Below are 21,130 nucleotides of genomic sequence, written 5' to 3'. Positions count from 1 at the left end.
AGCCAGTCTATTTCTTTTGGTTGGAGCATTTAATCCATTTGCATTTAAGGTAATTATTGATATGTATGTTCCTATTACCATTTTCTTAATTGTTTTGGGTGTGTTTTTGTAGGTCTTTTCCTTCTCTTGTGTTTCCTGCCCAGAGAAGTTCCTTCAGCATTTGTTGTAAAGCTGGTTTGGTGGTGCTGAATTCTCTTACCTTTTGCTTGTCTGTAAATGTTTTAATTTCTCTGTCAAATCTGAATGAGATCCTTGCTGGGTAGAGTAATCTTGGTTGTAGGTTTTTCCCCTTCATCACTTTAAATATGTCCTGCTACTCCCTTTGGGCTTGCAGAGTTTCTGCTGAAAGATCAGCTGTTAACCTTAGGGGGATTCCCTTGTATGTTATTTGTTGCTTTTCCCTTGCTGCCCTTAACATTTTTTCTTTGTATTTAATTTTTGAAAGTTTGATTAATATGTTTCAGAGTGTTTCTCCTTGGATTTATCCTGTATGGGACTCCCTGCAGTTCCTGGATTGATTGACTATTTCCTTTCCCATGTTAGGGAAGTTTTTGTCTATAATCCCTTCAAATATTTTCTCAGACCCTTTCTTTTTCTCTTCTTCTTCTGAGACCCCTATAATTTGAATGTTAGTGTGTTTAATATTGTCCCAGAGGTCTCTGAGACTGGCCTTAATTCTTTTTATTCTTTTTTTTATTTTATTTTGCTCTGCAGCAGTTATTTCCACTCTTTTATCTTCCAGGTCACTTACCCATTCTTCTGCTTCAGTTATTGTGCTATTGATTCCTTCTAGAGTATTTTTAATTTCAGTAATTGTGTTGTTAATCACTGCTTGTTTGCCCCTTAGTTCTTCTAGATCCTTATTAAATGTTTCTTGTATTTTCTCCATTCTGTTTCCAAGATTTTGAATCATCTTTACTATCATTACTCTGAATTCTTTTTCAGGTAGACTGCCTATTTCATAATCATTTATTTGTTCTATAGGTTTTTACCTTGTTCCTTCATCTGTAACATATTTTTTGTCATTTCTTTTTGTTGTTGTTGTTTTTTTGATGGGTGGTGCTGTTTTCCTGTTTTTCTAGTTGTTTGGCCTCAGACCTCCAGCACTGGAGTTTGCAGACAGTTGGATATAGCTGGGGTTGGTGCTAAGATGAGGAACTCTGGGAGATCTCACTCCGATTAATATTCCCTGTGGTCTGAGGTTCTCTGTTAGTCCAGCGGTTTGGACTCAGAGCTACCACCACAGGAGTCTGGGCCTGACCTCTGGCCTGGGAACCAAGTTCCCACAAGCTTTGTGGCACAGTAGAAAAAAAAAAAAAGCGAGAAAAAAGAAAAAAAGGAGCAGTACAATATCAAAGAATAAAAAACAAAATAAAATCAGAAAGATAAAAAATATATTAGGAAAAATAAAACTATAATGGGAACAACTGCAACAAGGTAAAATAAGACCACAACAGAAAAAAGGAAACAAAAAGTGGGCGGGGGAAGTAAGCCAGACGGAGAGAACAATAACAAAGCTTAAAGAATAAGATAAAGTTTGAAAAATATAATATTTGTTAGGAACAATAAAAATATAAAAGAATCAACAACAATGAATCAACAAGGTAAATCAGAACCCCAATCTAAAAGAGGAAAAAAGAAAAAAAAAAAAAAAGCCTTGGCTATGGGGGTGGAGTTTAGGTGGGGTGGAACTTAGGCAGGGGCGGCGTTCAGTGTGGGGCAGGACCTAGGCGGGTGGGGGGTGACGTTTTTGCGTGGGGCGGGACCTAGGCTCAGGACCCACGTAGCTGGAAAAAGTCCTGGGGGCGGGGCCTAGGCAGGGCAGAATTCAAGCATGGGGGGCACAGGGGGTCTCTGCTTAGGACCTCTGTGGAAGGGGAGAAGCAGCACGTGGAAAGGAGGGTCTCCAGAGTGTGGGGTTCCAGAGTTTAGAGGTAGGCCCCTGGGTGAGGGTGTGTGGGTAGGGTTTAGGCCCAGTGCGTTGGAGGGGGTCTCAGAGGGGGTCTCCCAGTGTAGAGGTGAGGCCCTGGATGGGGGTGTAGGAGCAGGGCTTGGGCTCTGCGCAGCAGGAGGGAGGCTCCGAGGGCAGAGGATTAGGCCGGGGAGCCCAACAGGCTCCCCAGCTGCTCAGCTGACAGGGGAAGCACTGGCTGTGTTCCCTTCTGTTCCTTCACACCACTCCCCAACCATCTCCCTCAGGGTCTCCCCCATTGCCACTGGACCCCTAACCATGGGTGGGTCCTGCTGGATGTAGGAACTCCTCCCCTCCCCCAGCCACCCCTCAGGGGTTCCAGTCCCATAGGTCTGGCCTTTACTTTTGCTCCCCCTTCCCTCCCTCCCACTCCCTCAGGACCACATGGCTAAAGGGGGCCTCCGTGGGCAGAGGATCAGGCTTGGGATCTCAGCAGGTTCCTGGGGGCCCAAGTGGGCATGGGAAACCTGGCCATGCTCCCTTTTGATCCTCTGCCCTCCCAATCGTTCCCCAATTTCCCCCTTTTCCCCTCCCCCAGCCGCCCCTCAGGGGCACCAGTCCCGTCCTGCCTCCACTTCTCCTCCCCCTTCACTCCCCCCAGGCCCCACGTCCTACCCAGTGCCTGGGGGTTCCTACCGTCCCCTTAGGTGTCCACAGTACCCCACCAGTGCCTGGTAGGTGCCCCAGTTGTACGAGACGCAAATTCCACGTCCTCCTAGTATGCCATCTTGACTCCGCCCCCGTCAACGTCTTTTTAGATTACCAGTTTACCATTTTCAATGTTTCCTATGTCTTCCTGTACCTAACAACCAACCTTCTTCTGGGTTCAATTTCCTTCTTACTGAAGTACTTCCTTCATAAATTCTTTAACAAGAGTACATGAACAATAAACTACACTTTTGTTTAGTTTTGTTTTTGTTGTGTTGCATGAAAGGTCCTTATTTGAGCCTCATTCTTGAATAATACTTTAGTGTGGATATAAAATTCCAAGTTGATAGCAATTTTCTCTCAGCATTTTGAAAATACAATTATATACTGCCTTTTATCACTGCTATTAAGAAACTGTCCTTCACTCAAAACTTTCTTTGGTAGCTAGTTTTTTCTCTACTGTTTGAAAATCTTCCATTTGCCTTTGGAGTTCAGAGTTTTATTATGATGTATCTGTGTGTTTGTGTTGTTTTATTGAGTATGCTTCAGACTCATCTCGATCTGAGGCTTAATGTCTTTATTAATTCCGGATAATTCTCAATATCTCTTGTAATACTGCTGCTCCTTTATTTTTCTGTGCTCTTCTTTAACATTTCACTAAGTAAACTTTGAGATGTCGCCTGTCTCTTAGCCTCTATTTGATCTTTTTCATACCTTTATCTATGTTACATTCTGTGTGATTTCATCTCTTTCAGTTAACCAGTTTCTCTTCAACTTTGTCTACTATTCTGTGTAACTCATCCATCAAGTTTTCATTTCAATTAAAAAGTATGTTTGACTATGTTTACCTGTCTGTTTTGAAAAAGTACTATACTTTTCTCATATTTATAATTCCCCTTTAATGTCATTTGTCATTTCAAATTTACTTACCTGAATATCTGTTAATTTTATTATGTGGACTTTTTGAGGATGCTCTTCTTATTCTGATTCTAGCTCATGATGTACTGTTTACCATTGAGGTTGTATGCTTATCTTTAATCTCACTTTGTAATTGGGATGCTATGCAGTCTGGATTTAATATACATACCTCCAAAGCATTTGCTTCTATCAGATACTCTAGGAGGATTGGCATCACATGGACCATTTTTTGGTTAATTTCTTAGATTAAAGTGTCTGGGACCATGCAGGTGGTATTAATGTAAATCCAAAACTTTCATGAAGTCAGGTTCATGATTATGAATTCTCAGGAGAACCTTTTTTCCATCCAGACCTGGACCTCTGAGACAACTAAACTTTTTTTTCTTTTATGATGTGAGTTCTTCTTCTTTCTAAACTATGCTTTCACTGAATGCCTAGTTCTTTGAGAAACCTAGCCTTATTCTGGAACCTCATGTCCGTCTCCCTATTTTTTACTAGCCCATGACCTCATCTCCAGTATCTATTAATGCTGAAACACAAAACAATTGCAATTCTAATGCTTACCATGTAATATTCATATTCTTTTATTTTTAGTCTTCTAAGATTTCCCTTATTTTCACAGGAGCCCAACTTTGCATTTCAAATAGAATTTATTATATTTTCGCTAGCATTTCTGGTTGTTTTATATGAAAAGCTTCTTTAAATTATTTAGGTTTTCACGTTGCTAGAAATGTAAGATGTAATTATTTATTCAGTGTCTGCTTCTTCATCTAAACTGCCCTATTCATGAGAATGGCAACTGTGAATCTTGGTCATAGCTAATTTCTGAAACTAAGAATAACGCCCAGCACAAAAAAGGTGCTTATTTAGTATTTATCTAGTAAATATTAAATTAATATCTGGGGTGAATATTATGGCAAAATTAGCAATTGAGATGAGAGGAGGCAGCCTAGAATATGAGAGCATCAAAACCAAATGTGCCTAATGCACATTCATTTTCAGAAAAGGAGAGCGCCAATATTAGGTGGAGGAAGTGATTTACATGGTAATTTACATGGAAGGAAATGGATATTATATCGATTTTAGAGAATTATAACCTTTAGCCAAATTATCAAGGTTCTTGTGAGAAATATCAACAGTTAATCGAAACAGAGATAAAAATCTTAACGTATGACTACAGAAGTTAAAATGTGCTTTTGTAGCCAGATAAGGGGGTGTAGGTACCAGAAAATTAACTTGAGCCTATAAGTCACATAAACTTGGAAGTTCATCTCTTTATAAGTTTGTTTAATGAGATGAGTGGGGTTTTTTGAAGATTTGTGAAGTCTAACCATAGCTAATACTTACAGCATACTTACTGTATGCTATGTACTCTTCCCAAAAGTCTTACATTTGTTAATTCATATAATCTTCATAATAACCCATTTTAATGTGAGGATACAGGTACAGAAAGATTAAGAAACAAAAAACTTACCTAAAGTCCAATAGTAAATAGCAGAGCTGGTGTTCAAACTCTGCCATTCTGACTTTAAAACAAGCTATCCTGAATGGTGGGTACAGTGTACTATGCACTGAAATCTAGTGTTTGTGGGGTAGCAATGTGATATATCATTACATACAGAAACACTGTTATGTGAATCTGTTCTAATGTTAAATTTCTTAAGTAATGTTTTTAATGCTTAATCAAGAAGAGTATATAAAAAGAACGACAGAAAATTATCATAATTATACATTTTAAAAAATATCTTTATGGTTTTTCAGGCAAAGTGGTAGTGATGTGATAGGAGATACTGTCATGAAATTTAAATTCGCCAGGAATAGCAATGAACCATCAGTGAAAAGGAAAATTCAGTCTGTTTTACAGCAAATGCCGAATAACCCTGGAAACTTGACAATGAACGCAATTGACTTAAAACGCAAGTATCATTTTTTTAGCCATTTCATTTCAATATATCTCTCTACCAGTTCTAATTCATGTTTCAATTTAATGAGAGACTGACTTTTTCCCTTGGAATTAAACTTTATGAAAACAATGTATTATGACGCTAACTATAATATATAGCTCTCCAATATAAAATATTCTAAAGTTTTAAAGAATCATTTAGCATTCATTTAGTAAGTTTTATTTGCTAAAAATTCTTTATTATTTTTCCCTCTCCACCCTCCTTGTAAGGGATGTTGCTGTCAGATGTTCAATTTGTAGGTATGTTATAAGAATGGTAAATAGCTGTTCGAGGTCAGAGAACAATTTAATTAAGGATCTATCTCCCTGAGAACAGAGCATGCAATTGGAAGGTGTCTGGTAAATACTCGTAGAATAAAGAAGGAAATTAGAAGATTTAACAATATCCCTACCTCCTCTCTGAAAACCTCTCTACTTCTGCCTAGAATGGAATCTACTTCCATTGTTTTTCATCCCTATTGCTATCACTCTGGTCTAAGCCAACATCATTTCTTACTTGAACTACAGCACTAGCCTCCAAGCTACTCTGCTTCTATACTTTCTTGGCCCTTTCCAATGTATTGTACACATACTGATCAAGGAAATATTTTAAAATATAAATACAATCTTACTTAAAAGCTCCCATGGCTTCCCACAAAACAAAACAAAAATAAAAACAAAACATAAACACCACATGTAAGAAGAATACCATATTTCCTGGCTTACCCAGGACAGTCCTGGGTTCATGCCAATTGTCCAAGAACCATTATTAATATTAGCCTTTACGTTTTCTGGTTTGGACAATAAATGATATGGTGATCTCATCTAAAGCACTGTATGATCTGGTTCATACTTACCCCTCTAGCCATTTATTATACCATTCTCTTCCTCATGCACCACAATCTGGCCACACCTTCACTTTCTCTGTTTGCAAAAATTCTCTCCCTCTTGCCTCAGGGCCTTTGCATACATTATTCCAGTTTCTTATAACACAGGTTAGATCACCCCCTTGCATCTGTCAAGTATCATCTGAATCATTTCTTTCTAATGTAAGTCTTTTCTAACTTCCAGTACTAAATTATTTACCTCTGTCATACACACCTTCATTTTCCTTCACAGCATTTATCACAATTGAAACTATAATATTATTTCTGTGTCTTCATCCTACTCTGTAAGTTTTCTAAAAAGGACCAGTCTGCCTTGTTCATCCTACTGTCCTTCTACTACCCAGTGTCTAGCACATAATAAGTACTCCATTAATATTTTTGCATGACTTTAAAAAAAAAAGGAATTACTTAATATATGCATAGAATTTAAGGACACTCCTTCAACTCTGTCATGTACTGCTAGCTTAAGAAACCATGATTCCCCTCATAATAAGCTCACAATTAAGGGATTTTGGTGGCTCCCACATTGGACTGGTAGTTAATCAGCAAATACCTGTTATAGTTTTACTAGTTGTTAAAATATTGAAATTCTTTCCTATCTGTTGGTAAATAACCACTGCACCAGGCCTACAAAGGTGCCTCCCCAACCCCTCCAAATTCTCCCATCCCTCTCCTCCCCTTGCAACTACAGCATTAATGCTTAGCACAGCAAGGACTTCCAAGACACTGATCCAGCTCCATGGGTGGCTGTGTCCTTCCTGACTAGCTGATGCTCATGCATTACAGTTTGTTAATCCTCACAACAACCACATGTTATAGATCCTTCTATTGTCCCCACTCAGAAAAGATAGATAATTGCCCAGGGCATACAGGCAGCATGTAGGGGAGCCAGTATTGAAATAAAGTCTTTCTTGCTCAAAGAATGAAAAGGAATGGTCAGCTCTTTTTATTTCCTTTCTCCAAAAGGATGTTTTGCCTCCTCTAACACTTACAAAGCAGGTGTGATACCCAAGCCCTGTGAAACTTCTGGCAGCAAAAAAGTTTGTTTAAGTTGACTTTAGAGAACATGAACACCTGTCTGAGAGGTTTAGATTTATCTCATAGGAAATAAGAAGCTGATTTCTCATTAAAAGATTTCAAGCAGAGAAGAATATACTCTGATATGATCTACATTTTTAGAAATGTCAGTCTGGTAAAGTAGAGGTGGATGCATTAAAAAGGGAAAAAGTGGAGGCAGGGAATAGGTGTCAAATGATGAAAGTATGAACTAAAGTAGTAGCCAAAGGGAGGGGGAAGATGGTGCTAATGCAAAGGATCGTTAGAGGGTAGAAGGTACAAAACCTGGAAAGCAATAAGATGTAGGAAATGATGAGAAAGGAGGAGTTAGAGACCATTTCAGATTTCTAGCTATTGGTGGAAGTGGTGTCATTTACTAAAGGAGGAAATATACGTAGTAAATTTGGAGTAAAATTTGGTGACATTGAGTTTGAGATGGCTGTAGCACATGCAGAGAAAACTGTTCTATAAGTAGACATTAAACTGGAATATACAAACTGTCACCATCTGGCACCAACATATTTTCCTTTCTGTGCTCTCCCACCACTTCCCTACATGCAACACCTGTATTAGCTCTACTGACTTTATTGCTCCACAAACATCTTACACCTCCATGCATTTGTGCCCACTATATCTCTCATCTGGAATGCCTTTTCACCTTTTGCCTGCCTGAAAAACTCCTTTTAGGTATTCAAAATACAACTCAAATGTTATTTTCATCATGATAACATCTGTGAACCAGAATCACTAGTAACTCTCTCCTTTATCCTCTCTACTTCACACTTAAATTTATTTGAATGATTTCTTGATCAATTTCTACCTATAAATTATGTGATGGCAGACCCCCTATATTTTGTTATACCTGCAGTACTACAAATAGTATCAGTAAAGTAACACAGATATAGTTATATGTACATAAATATATATTAGAAAAAAATGAAAAATTAACTTCCCTTATAGCATTTACTACATTGTATCTCCATGACTATGTTGCTGTCTTCCCAAGTAAACTGAGTGACTTGAGAGCAGAAATATCTTTTAAATAACTTTTAACTATCTTTTAAGCATTTGATGAGAAATTAAAGCACAAACTTTAATGTGCAAACAATAAATTGAGGGAATATTATAAACAGTTTTCTGAAGCCCATGACTCAGATTCTTTCACCGGTTCTGATGGAGTCAAGGAGTCTATTATAGCAGTCCTCTAAATGATTCTGATTATGGTTGTCTGAGGACTACACGTTAAGAAATTAAGGTCAAATGGTATATAGTCCTTTTTGTATTGATCTTACTCTCTCTCTCTTTTTTAACACCAGAAATAACTCACAAGGATACAGAAGATATTTTAACTAAAGGTAAGCTTTTAAATTACTTTGTAAATGTGGTTTACCAAAATAAAAAGAGTAAATGTTCAAGTGATTTGTAGTCTTTGCCAAGGCAGTGTCTATTGAGATGGTATCTTTATTCTTAGTTCACTCATGTGGGTTGTTGTTGAGATAAGATATTGCTGATTCTGTTGGCCTATGAAGTAATGTTTAAGTTTTCCCCTCCTTTTAGAAGGAAGAAGTAGCAATGCCATTCCACCACTCTGTATCAAGTTTGGTCTCATTAAGGTTTTCTTGGCAGCTTTGGGAAGTTTTTCCTGCCCTGGTTCCATGGCAGCATTTCAGTAGACTTGCAAATTATGTTTAGTTGCATCATTTATATGCCTTCTCCTAACCACCAGAATAGCTTGCTTTGTTGTGGATTTAAGTTAATCATAAACTATAATAAAAAAAATTACAAAAAACAATATGAGTTTTATGTCTATAACATATTAGAAAAGTCACTGCTTTCCAATGTCCTTAGGTATACTCTCAGGCTAGGATAGCAGAAATATAGCCCTTAGAAAACAGCAGTTTACTTCTCTGGCTAATAAAAGGTAGTTAGAAATTAGTTCAATATATCTTGATAGCTGGCCTATCTCACATACTTAAGTGATGTTATAAGTTAATGCTTCTTCCTCTGTGGGTGTTTTTCAACTTCACTATATATTTAATTCATGCTTCTTTTTCATTAAAATGTGCTTATATAATTTACTAGAGAATTTGGTTGGAGAATGTAGCAAAGGAACCTATATTCCATGTATATTCTTACTGGAAGTCTAGTCCTCCTCTATCTGGGAGATCTGTTAGAAAAAATACCTTTGGATGGTGTCCTATTGAAGCAATGTCACTACTTCAGAGCTGGTCCAGCAATAGAAACTGTTGGTGGTGATTTACCTCTAATTTCTCAGTAATAGACTAAACAAGAGAAAATAAACCATGGGAGTGGGAGTTAAGAGGAGTTGAGTGATCCAGCCCACTCCAGCCCGTTTCAGCTTTGACCATTAGAGAGTCATGGGCTCTCTTAAAATATTTAAATAAACCTCATCTAGATACTTAGAAACCTTCAGTTACCCTCAAGAATATTCTGTGGACCTAAAGTAACTCTTTTTCCAGAGCACAGTTGGTAAGATAGAGTCAGTTGCAGATGTGGACTGAACTGTCCACAATGAACTGAATTACCACTATAGAGTCTTCATGATGAGAGCAGTTTCCCTCCAACTTCATTGTGCACATGAATCACTTGTTAAAATACAGCTTCTAGTAAGTTCTGAGAACATAATGCCCAGCTTGGTGACTAGTTAGTAATATGGTATTGTACACTTGAAAGTTGCTGAGAGTAGATCATAAGTATTCCCGTCACACTTACACACACACAAAAAAAAGAGAACTATGTGAGGTGTTAGATGTGTTAAATATCTTGAACTTGGCAATCATTCTACAATGTATATGTATATGTATATCAAATCATCGCACTGTATACTTTAAATATATATACATTGTATCAATATTTGTCAATTATTCCTTAATAAAGTTGGAGGAAAAAAATGCAGCTTTTGATTTGTTCCCTGATGTGAGTCTGAGAGTCAACATTTTTTTTTCTGTCATCGCTGTTCATCTTTACCGTGGGACAACTGACAAATAAAATTACAAGATATTTAAAGTGTACAATGTCATGATTTGATACATGTATACATTATGAAAAGATTCCCCTCATCCAGCTAATTAACACATTCATCACCTCACGTATTTATCACCTCCCTCCTTTTTTATTTTTTTAGCGAGAACTCAGCAAATTTGCTACTCTCAGCAAATTTCAATTATACAATACACTGTTGTCAACTATAGTCACTATGTTATACATTAGATTCTCAGACCTTACTCATCTTACAGCTGAAAGTTTATACCCTTTTACCAAACTCTCCCTATTCCTCCGACCCGCTGGCCACCACTTTCTACTGTTTCTAGGAGTTCAACTTTAATTTGCACATATAGGTCATACCATGCAGTATTTGTCTTTGTCTGGAAAATTCCCTTAGCACAATACCCTACAGTTACATCCATGTTGCTGCAAGTGACAGGATTTCCTTCTTTTTTAAGGCTGAATAACATTCCTGTGTGTGTGTGCATGCTTGTGTGCATGCTTATGTGCACATATATACCACTATTTCTTGATCCACTCATCTACTGACAGACACTTAGGTTGTTTCTACACAGAGCCAACATTTCTAACAAGTTCCTAGGGGAGGCCCGAGCTGCAGATCCACAGACCACACTTTGAGTAGCAAGGCTACTGAGAAGATGGAAATTTCCCAGGGAACCTGTGGCCTGAACTGGTGCCTCCAGCACTGACCTATCTTAACCCCCACTCATGAGGAATTCCAGAGAACTCTGAAGCTGCTCCAGAATTTGAAACCTCCATGCCAATTAAGTTCAGCAATGTTCTCTAAAATGCAGTCTATAGGCAACAGTCACATAAGTACTCTAAAAATATAACATATTGATCATGCTTTTGGAAAGCCTAGCATGTCGTGGGAAAGAATACATAAGAGACATAAAAGTCATAAATGATGGTGAAATTCTTAAAGCATCTGCCAAGTGTAAGAATCATGATCTTCTCAGCACATTAATTCCCTTTTCCCATTAGAATGTGGGGTCCGTCCAGACCTAATATCATTGTCTGCTGAGAGAATCATAGGAGGCACTAAAGCTAAGGAAGGAGACTGGCCATGGCAAGTCAGTTTACAGTGGGATAATCTTCACCACTGCGGAGGTGTCTTCATCAGTAAAGAGTGGATCCTGACAGCAGCTCACTGCTTCAAAAGGTAAGACCACAGTTAACTACCCATCTTGGCATACCTTAGTTGTCTCAATTAATAGTTACATCTGTGTTAGAGGGTATCAATCAATCACACTTTATGCATAAAAAAACTGATCATTAGCGATATTAAATAACTTGCCCTGAATAACACTGCCAATATGCGACACAGCCAAGATTCAAATCTAAATTCAACTGGTTCCAAAACCATGCTCTTATTCATTTGCTGAAAGAAAGGAAAGGAAGGGATGGAGGGAGGGAGGCTGACAGGGAAGAAAGAAGAGTATCTTTTACAATCTTCACTATAAAGACCCTGAGGCAAAAGAAGTTTAATATAAAAACTCATGTATTTTCTTGTTGTCAAATATTTTTTCTTTAGAATTTTTAACTAGCATTTACTCCTTTGCAAGCTACTGTACCTCATGAAAGTATCTCCTGGATATATAATTTCTATTTTCCGTATAACTCCACTATCTAAACTCCACAAAACCCTCAAATTATTTGGTTACATTTTGCTTTTATTCAACCTTAAAAGCATGTTGCATTAATCAACCTTCCAATTCATAGATCCTTATTTTCATCAGTTTGTACAAGACCTTTCTCTCCTTTTTATTTTTCTCCTGTCATACCTGTATTCCACTACTACTACCTTCCCTGCCCCCATAGGCCTCACACAAATATTTGACATGTCTTTAAATATGCAGTTACCTGCAAAACCTTTGGGGGGGCGTGTGTGTCTTTAATTTATATAAGTGGCATTGTGTATAAGTCTCATATTTCCTTACTGTTTTTGCTCAATCCTGGGAATTTTAATCTGGTCCACCACTGCATCCACCATATCCCTTCATCCAGCTAGGTTGCTCCAACTTCCCACTGCCACAAAGAACAGCACATATACACTTTCTCTCATGCCTTCATATGTGCCTCTCTATAAACCTTCAAGAATTTCTCTGACATACATACCCAGAAGTATATATACAGTGTGCTAAATACACTACAATGCTTTCCAGAATTTTACATCTTCACATGTAATGCAAAAGAGTTCAAACTTCTTTCTCACCAACACAATACTATTCTTTTTCAATTTTTTGTCATTCTTATGAATATACATTAGATGCCCATTATTGTTATAATTTCCATTTCTCTGCTTATTAGTGAGTTTGAGTATCTTTTCATATGTCTACTGGCTGTTTGGGCTTCTCCCATGAAATGCCTATTAATATTTTTTGCTCATTGTATAATGGTTTCTCCCTCCATTTATTGCTGGTTTACAGACTTCTGTATATTCTACAAAAATTTTAGATATTAAACATTGCAAGTCTTTTCTCATTCATCTGATAAATATGTCTATGGTACAGTTAATTTTGTTTTCAGTTTTTTTATGTCTTTTAACTTTATTTTTTATTCTACATACTTTTTATTGAAGTATAGTTGATACACAATATTATATACTATAGGTGTACAGTATAGTAATTCACAATTTTTAAAGGTTATACTCCATTTATTATAAAATGTTGGCTATATTCCCTGCATTGTACCATATCCTTGTAGCTTATTTATTTTATATATAATAGTTTGTACCTCTTAATCCCCTAGACCTATCTTGCCCCTACCCCCTCTCTCTCCCTCTAGTAACCATTAGTTTGTTCTCTATACATGATACACTTAATTTTGATCTCATGAAATTCATCCATTCTTAACTGTATGGTTTGTATTTTGGGAGTTTGGCTAAAAAGTCCCTATTCCTAGGTCAGCAAGATAATGCCTTATATTTTTTTTATATTAGTGCTCTCTCTCTCTCTTTCTCTCTCTCTCTCTCTCTCTCTCTCTCTGTATGAATACATACACACACACACACCCCAAAATCTTCAAGAAGCATCACACTTAGTACAGAAAAATCATTCGTCAATTAGTAAGACAAGGAGCCCCTTATCATCACTACTATTTAAATGGAACTTCTGGCTAAAGGAAAGGAAAAAAATAACAGTTGGAAGGAAAGAGTTAAAACTAAAGTGAACATTATTTCAGACTTCTTAGTTGCTTGAATGGAAGGATGTAGAAAAGGGAGAAATCAAAGAAAAGTTTTGTGTTATACTAGTGTTCATCAAAGTGTCAGTATATCCTTATTGGAATAATGGAACACCAGGACATTCATCACCCCAAGATATGTTTTCTAAAATATTTCTGTTTCTTTAGACAAATGATCACTCATTGTACCAGTAAAGAATTAAAGAAATAGATCACAAAGAAATGTTGGTCGAATACTTCCTAGATTGGGGGTGGAGGGGACAAACACAAAAACCAAATATTTGAAATTCTCACAAGTTCTCTATTCAAATAACATGTTTTCATATTTTTAGCCGCTCTGATACTCTTCAATGGACTGTCACCTTTGGTATTTCCACAATACTTCCTAAAGAGAAAAGAAGAATAAGGAATATTTTAATCCATAACAATTATAACCCTGAAACTCATGAAAATGATATTGCACTTCTACAACTTGATAGAGAAGTCACCTTTACCAGAAATATCCGTACAGTGTGCCTCCCAGATGCTAGCCAGAATATTCTACCTGGTTCCCCTGCTTATGTAACAGGATGGGGCTCTCAAAGATACAGCGGTGAGTATCTCAGGAAAAAATAAAACAAAAACAACAGCAATATCTCCTGGTACTTGCTAGTACGCATTTTTTTTAAATTAAGGAACACCTGAAGGGTAGGTTCTATGGACAGAACCATGCTACAGTCTGGTCATCCTAAGATCTAACTAGAGTTCCTTCAGCAAATCAAAGCAATGTTCCTAGAAACTATACAGAATTCTCACACACAGTAATATGAAAATGTAAAAGCAAGTGATACAGAAACATGAGTTCTTCCATGACCCAGAGACTCTACAGACTTGAATGGCTCCCCTATAAAGAAAATTTTAAAAATTTATAAGAGGATTTAGATAGGTATTCTCTACGGGTTTTAAGGTATTCTGAAGTGAAAGAAATCCTGCCTTCAGAACAAGAAACTCTGTGTGTACATAAGTATTGTTCACACTTATTTATGAAGCAAATAAAATGAGAAAAAGAAATAAGGGTGACATGAAAGAGCAAATATAGCCAAGGGGAAAATGAGTATCAGCTAGGGAGTGGAAGGATAGCATTAACAATATCCATGGGTTTCTAACTATTTTGTAGATCATGTCTCCAAGACACAAAACAAAGGCTGAATTGTCCTAGAAAATATTTCATTGTGTTTTCATGGCCCAAAGTAATCTGGTGTAGTAAATAAAATCTGTGCCAATCACAAAAACGGCAGTGCCATATTGAAGGAATATCAATATAAAATAAATTCATTCTTTAGTCGTGAAACAAGATTTGTTTCTCTTTTGTTACTATATTAAAGGTTAGTTAATATTTAATTTTCTAATTCTAAGTTAGTCAGTGGATATTTCAAAATCTACTAGTCAATTTTAAGTAAGCAGATTTTTTTCCCCCTCTTAAGGTCTAAGGGGCACTGTATCACAAACCTAAAGCAAAAAAAGAAAAAAACCAATCTATGTAAAGGGGTAATCCATCTCTACTATGGAAATCTTTGCTGAGAAAAAACTACTAGTACATTTTCAATAGCCTTCTTTGCTGAATAAGAGATAATGTTTGGAGTACAATTATTCCTTCCTATATTCACCATAGAATCATTAAGTTATCTACCCTGAAGTCCATTTTCATTCTGCTTTTATACTTAACAGGCAGCCAAGTTCCAGATCTACAACAAGCACGGGTCAATATAATAAGTAATAATGTATGTAATAAACCATCTAGTTATAATGGAGCCATCCTGCCTGGAATGCTATGTGCTGGACTATCTCGAGGTGGAGTAGATGCATGCCAGGTAAGTTCAAGACAATGTTATCCACGTCATCAGCCAAGTTTATAAGCACTTACTAGCATGTCTTATTGTGATAGACAGAGAGGTATCATTATAATATACAGCCCTGATCCTCTAAAAATGTATGGTCTAGATTTTACAGATTCTTATATGAAGTTGATCTATCATGAAACACTGATTCTGAGAAGCCAAGTTGCGAAGTGGTTAACTATCAAGCTCAAGAACGAGACAGGCCCGGGTTTGAATTCCTTAACCTCTATTACCAATCCTTTCATCTATAAAATCGGGATAAGAATAGTATCTAACTTTTTAGGTACCACTAAAGATTAGATGGAGATTAAATATGTCAGGCACGCACTAAGCAAGAAAGCTCAGCTATCTCAACTATTTCTGCTGTTGTCAACCTAGACCATGATCACTGACATCAATAACTTTCACCTCAACCTTCTACTATGAAGACTTAAATAAATCACTCATCTAAGAGTTGTAGATAATTGATTTTAAAAATATAAATAACACCTGAATATCAGCACCTTGAAGATAAAAAATTTATACAAAGAGCTTAGTTACCTGAGTCACCATAGCTCCCATAATTGTTAAATAGCACTAATGAAGGAAAAAAAAAAACTATTTAGATCTACTTTGTAATTTTCAACCAAATATAAAAACACTAACAATAAATATGAATTCTTACTCCAATGTAATAAGATTTTTTTTTGGAAGGTATGTTGCTATTTATTTATTTATTTTTAATAGATCTTTACTGTAGCATAATTGCTTCACAATACTGTGTTAGTTTCTGTTGCATAACAAAGAGAGAGAATCAGCCATATGCATACACGTGTCCCCATATCCCTTCCCTCTTGAGCCTCCCTCCCATCTTACCTATCCCACCCTTCTAGGTCATCGCAAAGCACAGAGCCGGTCTCCCTGTGCTATGCTACTGCTTCCTACCAGCCAACTATTTTACATCTGGTAGTGTACATATGTCGATGTTACTCTCACTTCGGCCCAGCTTCGCCCTCCCACCCCATGTCATCAAGTCCATTCTCTTTGCCTCTTTATTCCTGCCCTGCAACTAGGTTCACCAGTACTTTTTTTTTTTTTTAGATTCCATATATATGCATTAGCATACAGTATTTGTTTTTCTCTTAGAATAAGATTTTAATCCTAAATTTTTAATTAAACTATCTAAACAACTGATGTGGTTATATTTTTTAATAGATTTTATTCCTATGTCTAAAACCCAACCCCATACAGTAACAGCAACAACTACTTAGTATCCAAAATTACATTTTTGGAATTAAGAAAAATCAATCTGTTTTTTTTTTTTTTTTGGTACGCGGGCCTCTCACTGTTGTGGCCTCTCCTGTTGCGGAGCACAGGCTCCGGATGCGCAGGCTCAGCAGCCATGGCTCACGGGCCCAGCCGCTCCGTGGCATGTGGGATCTTCCCAGACCAGGGCACGAACCCGTGTCCCCTGCATTGGCAGGCGGACTCTCAACCACTGTGCCACCAGGGAAGCCCCAATCTGTTTTCTTGATGAATCTGCTACTGCTTTCCTGACTGAATCATAAGCAGAAAAATGAGGTTTATTCTTTCCTTAAACATTGCTGACTTTTATATTTCGTGCTTACATTCTTGAAAAAGAGGATAAGTAGTAGTTCTTACATAGTTTTGGCAAAGACCCCAATCCATTTCCCCAAAATGAAACATTTTTCTTGACTACAAGCTGTGTGGGGGTGGAGGGGAATTGTTTATCAATTTTCAAGACACTGTTAATTACCCACTGGTTTTTATTCACTTTAAGTGGAGATGTCTTGATGGTAGGGAATGCTTCTTGTTCCCCTTCCCATTTTCTTCTTTTCTATTGCTAGCCCTGTAACAACAAATTCTCAACTTTCATAGTAGTTTTACAAAGAATTCACCAATCAAGTAAGCAACAAACCTTTACACGATAATTTCAGATCTACTAAGAGCATTAATTAGAACTGACTTAAGGATATACATGAGATATAAAAGGGTGTTTATTCATGCTTTACTCATGATACACTTTACCTTCTGCATATACAGATTCTGCTCTTCCTCCAAGCTCAGTTCAGGCCATAACTCACCAAGAAACTTTCCTGTGTGTTCCACTCTGGGTCTCACTGATTTTCAGCTGAAATACTATATATAATACATAGAGTTTATGCCTCAAAAGAATAGCACTTTACGTAAGAGCTTATGAGATCCTGTTTGTTTTCGTTCATTTATTTTTTTTAATTGCATTATTTACTTTTTATGTGCCAGACTCTGTGCTTACACAGTATCACCTGAACTCAGCAAGTCTATGGTCTAGAAGAGAGACCACAGGCTCAGATATCTGCCCAATCAGGCAGTGAAGCTGCCCAGATATAGGAAAAATTACATGTCCCACTTAGTTTAATATTTGCTTGCCCACTCTTGGTAAGACATTATGCAAAGAAATCTCTTACTATAGAAGAAGTAGAAGAAAAACACAATGATGGGAGAGTGCTGAGAACTGGTAAACTGGAGCACATGTGCAACATCTAAAGGAGGCAGATGCCAATCACCTCCATGCAGTGCTTGCTATGAAGCTGGTAATTCAGACACTAACCCTTCTCCCCATCTAAACCAGTAATTAAGTAGGCATGGAAGAACTAGCTACTATTAAGAGCAGTCAAATGAACAGCAAACTATTCTAGAAGCATACTTGGTAATAACAGCTGAGTTTTATTAGTACTATTTACCAGGCTATACTCAGATTGCTACGCATGTTAAACTCATTTAAACACATTAAAATATTATTTACAGATGAGGAAGCTGAGGTACAAAGGGCTATTAAGTAGCTTACTGAAAATCATATAGCTAGTAAGTAGAGGATTCAAACCTATGCTAACTCCAGAACCCACAGACTTAACCCATTATACAGCATGTAAGATATCCTAATTTTTCTCCCCAAATAGATTATTACATGCACAGATATTTAGTTGGTTGGCTTATTATTATAATTTGCTGGTAAATATTTCATACGGAGTGTTTTACTCATTGCCATATAAATTTCTATTATTCACCAAAAGAATACTTTTTGATACACTGTATATCAAACACCATGCATTGTGCTATGAATAGGAAGATAAGTGAGATTTCTAAAAACTTATTCATTCAACAGACATTTTCTTAGCATTTCCTTTGGGCTAGAGGCTTAGCATATAGCAGTGTCCAGAATATGTATGCCCCCTTCCCTTATGGACCTTACAGTAAAGCCTGAAAAACAGACACTGAACAAGTATCATAAATGCAATGAGAGTTGCAGAAATGTGCAGCTGCTACAACTAGGGGAGCTAATCCAGTGGGAGTAAGTTCAAACAGGCACACAAATGTGCACGTACAAAATAATGAAGCAGCAGTGAAAGTACCCACAGGATGTGGGAATGCAGGCAGTGAAAAACTAATCTAGCCCAAAGCTGGAAGCGGTGACCGTGGGGAGGAAAGGTGCAGGTGAGGGATGGCACCCTGAAGGAGGTGAGCCTGGAATGAGTAGCACACTGGTGGAGTCTGGAAAATATGCTTCTCATCTTCTCACAGTTGCTGAAGGAGCAACACGTGTACTTGGAAGATTTTGTTAATTTTTGCGTGACTTGGTATTTAGTATTTCAACAGGAAATGTCAGACTAACTTTACTGTTATACTGGATGTGACTTCTACTGCCATAGAAGTAAACTCAATACTTTGGCATTGTTTTCACACTTAAATAATCAATCTTTCTGTTTCCTTCAGGGGGACTCTGGTGGCCCACTAGTACAAGAAGACGCACGGCAGCTCTGGTTCCTCGTGGGGATAGTAAGCTGGGGGTATCAGTGTGCTCTGCCAGATAAGCCAGGGGTGTATACTCTAGTGACAGCCTACCGTGAATGGATACACGAACAAGCTGGGATCTAGTGCAATAAATAACATCTCTGTTGCAGAGTCTGAATGCAGTTGTGCCTGTCTAAAATTCTAAAACTTTTCAGCTGCAAAAAGAAACAAAGTGCTCTATTTTAACATTCTGTTACATAAATACTAAAGATTAAATACTATTTAACTTTTAGCTGTTACTATGGGTTTTATATTTTCTCAAGAAAATTATATGAATGTTGCATAGTAATGTGCCGGGGGAACACTGTAAACTAGTTATAGAGGTAACAATTATACTATACTTGTGATAACATAAATGCTAGTAGTGAGAGAAACAGATACCCTGAGAGTGGAAACTAAAGGAAACTGGGAAGAGTTGGTTTGCAAAAAAAACCCAAAAAGTTAAATAGCTTAATTTCAATAAAATTATCTTAATGAAGAAACTTTTCTCTCTCTCCTTCTTTCTCTTTCTCTTTCTCCCTCTCTCCTGCCCTCCCTCCCTTAAACACACACACACACACACACACACACACACATGCACACACACACCAAAAGAACACAAATAAAATTTAACATTTAATGGCACAGCAATTTATACAGTCTGAATTATGATTGTTACTGAATTTTTACGGGATTCTAGCAGAGTTAAAGTTTGCTTATGCATGATCATCTATGTGTCAGAACTTCCTCATTCTAAAAGCTAACTTATGACACCTGGGTATCAGAACAACTACATGCATTGTGATGAAAATGTCTTGTATTTCCTCATGTAAAATTGTGAAGAGACCTACACTGAAATCACTTACTTTACAGAAGTTGAAAATTTAACCAACTCTGTGAAATGTACAAATAAATCATTGGTATACCTTACTTCAAATAAACTATTTTAAAATCATTTCTCTGCCTAAATATTTACGGAAGTTATGACTTACGAAGGACAATCCAAAACAATTTATTTAACTGGTTCTCAAACAATAGAACGGCCAACTAGATTCTGAAGGCTTGGCACTTTCTGCTGCCTTATAATCAAGCTCTGTAACTAAAGCAAGCGTCCAGCTTGAAACTCCCTGGTTGCACCCTGTGAGGACAATATTAAACTGGCCATTCACAGTAAGCCTCAGGGGAGTGTGTTTGTGTATGGGTGTGTTGGTGTGTTTGTATGTGTGTGCATGTGCCTTCACATAATCATAAACATACTAGTTTATTTCTACACATTGAAAGCTATATAAAGGAACGTACTTATTTAGCAGAAAATAGAGCAAATTCAATTATTTATTGAAAATAAAATAGTAAATATTCATAGTTTTATGAAAAGATATTTGAACACCAGAAGAACACCTGTTTTAAGAGATTTTTTTTAATGTTCTGATGAGATCTGTCTTCTTGATAGCTAAGTAACTCCATGAAAGCAATTTTGAATATTTATGGAAGGCATGGTGATTCATAAATCTTTTCAGTTCTTAAAAAAATCATTCTGGAAACTCTGGAAGAAACATTGTAGAACCTTAATTCAGTGCCAGGAAGAGTTATTAATACGAGGGAGAATCCTTTTCATCATAGAGAAAACACACAGATGAACCAATTTTTTTAAATGGCAAACAAAGTGAATATTTGATGTTGAAACTAAATACTCCTGAGTTTAAAATAGTCAACAGAGCTAATAAAAAGGGAATTATTCAAGAAAGTTTAGAGCAAGCAATTGACTGTTTCACTCCTGGGAAGTCTTAATTACAGAGTGTAGATCATTCAT

At 37.0% G+C, this 21,130-nt stretch overlaps 1 protein-coding gene across 1 annotated transcript in view; it reads left to right on the top strand.

Moving 5' to 3' along the window:
- Positions 1-19,425, top strand: part of TMPRSS11D (transmembrane serine protease 11D) — a 47,941-nt gene extending 28,516 nt beyond the window's left edge. The window contains exons 5-10 of the mRNA XM_060298697.1: positions 5,300-5,454; positions 8,740-8,778; positions 11,435-11,612; positions 13,966-14,225; positions 15,341-15,483; positions 19,264-19,425. Coding sequence (XP_060154680.1) covers positions 5,300-5,454; positions 8,740-8,778; positions 11,435-11,612; positions 13,966-14,225; positions 15,341-15,483; positions 19,264-19,425 — 937 coding nt within the window. The remainder of the gene's footprint in view (positions 1-5,299; positions 5,455-8,739; positions 8,779-11,434; positions 11,613-13,965; positions 14,226-15,340; positions 15,484-19,263) is intronic.
- Positions 19,426-21,130: the final 1,705 nt, after the last annotated feature.

The sequence above is a fragment of the Globicephala melas genome, chromosome 5 (assembly GCF_963455315.2).
Source record: "Globicephala melas chromosome 5, mGloMel1.2, whole genome shotgun sequence".
In the NCBI taxonomy this organism is placed as follows: Eukaryota; Metazoa; Chordata; class Mammalia; order Artiodactyla; family Delphinidae; genus Globicephala; species Globicephala melas.
This window is presented reverse-complemented; position numbering and strand designations above follow the sequence as displayed.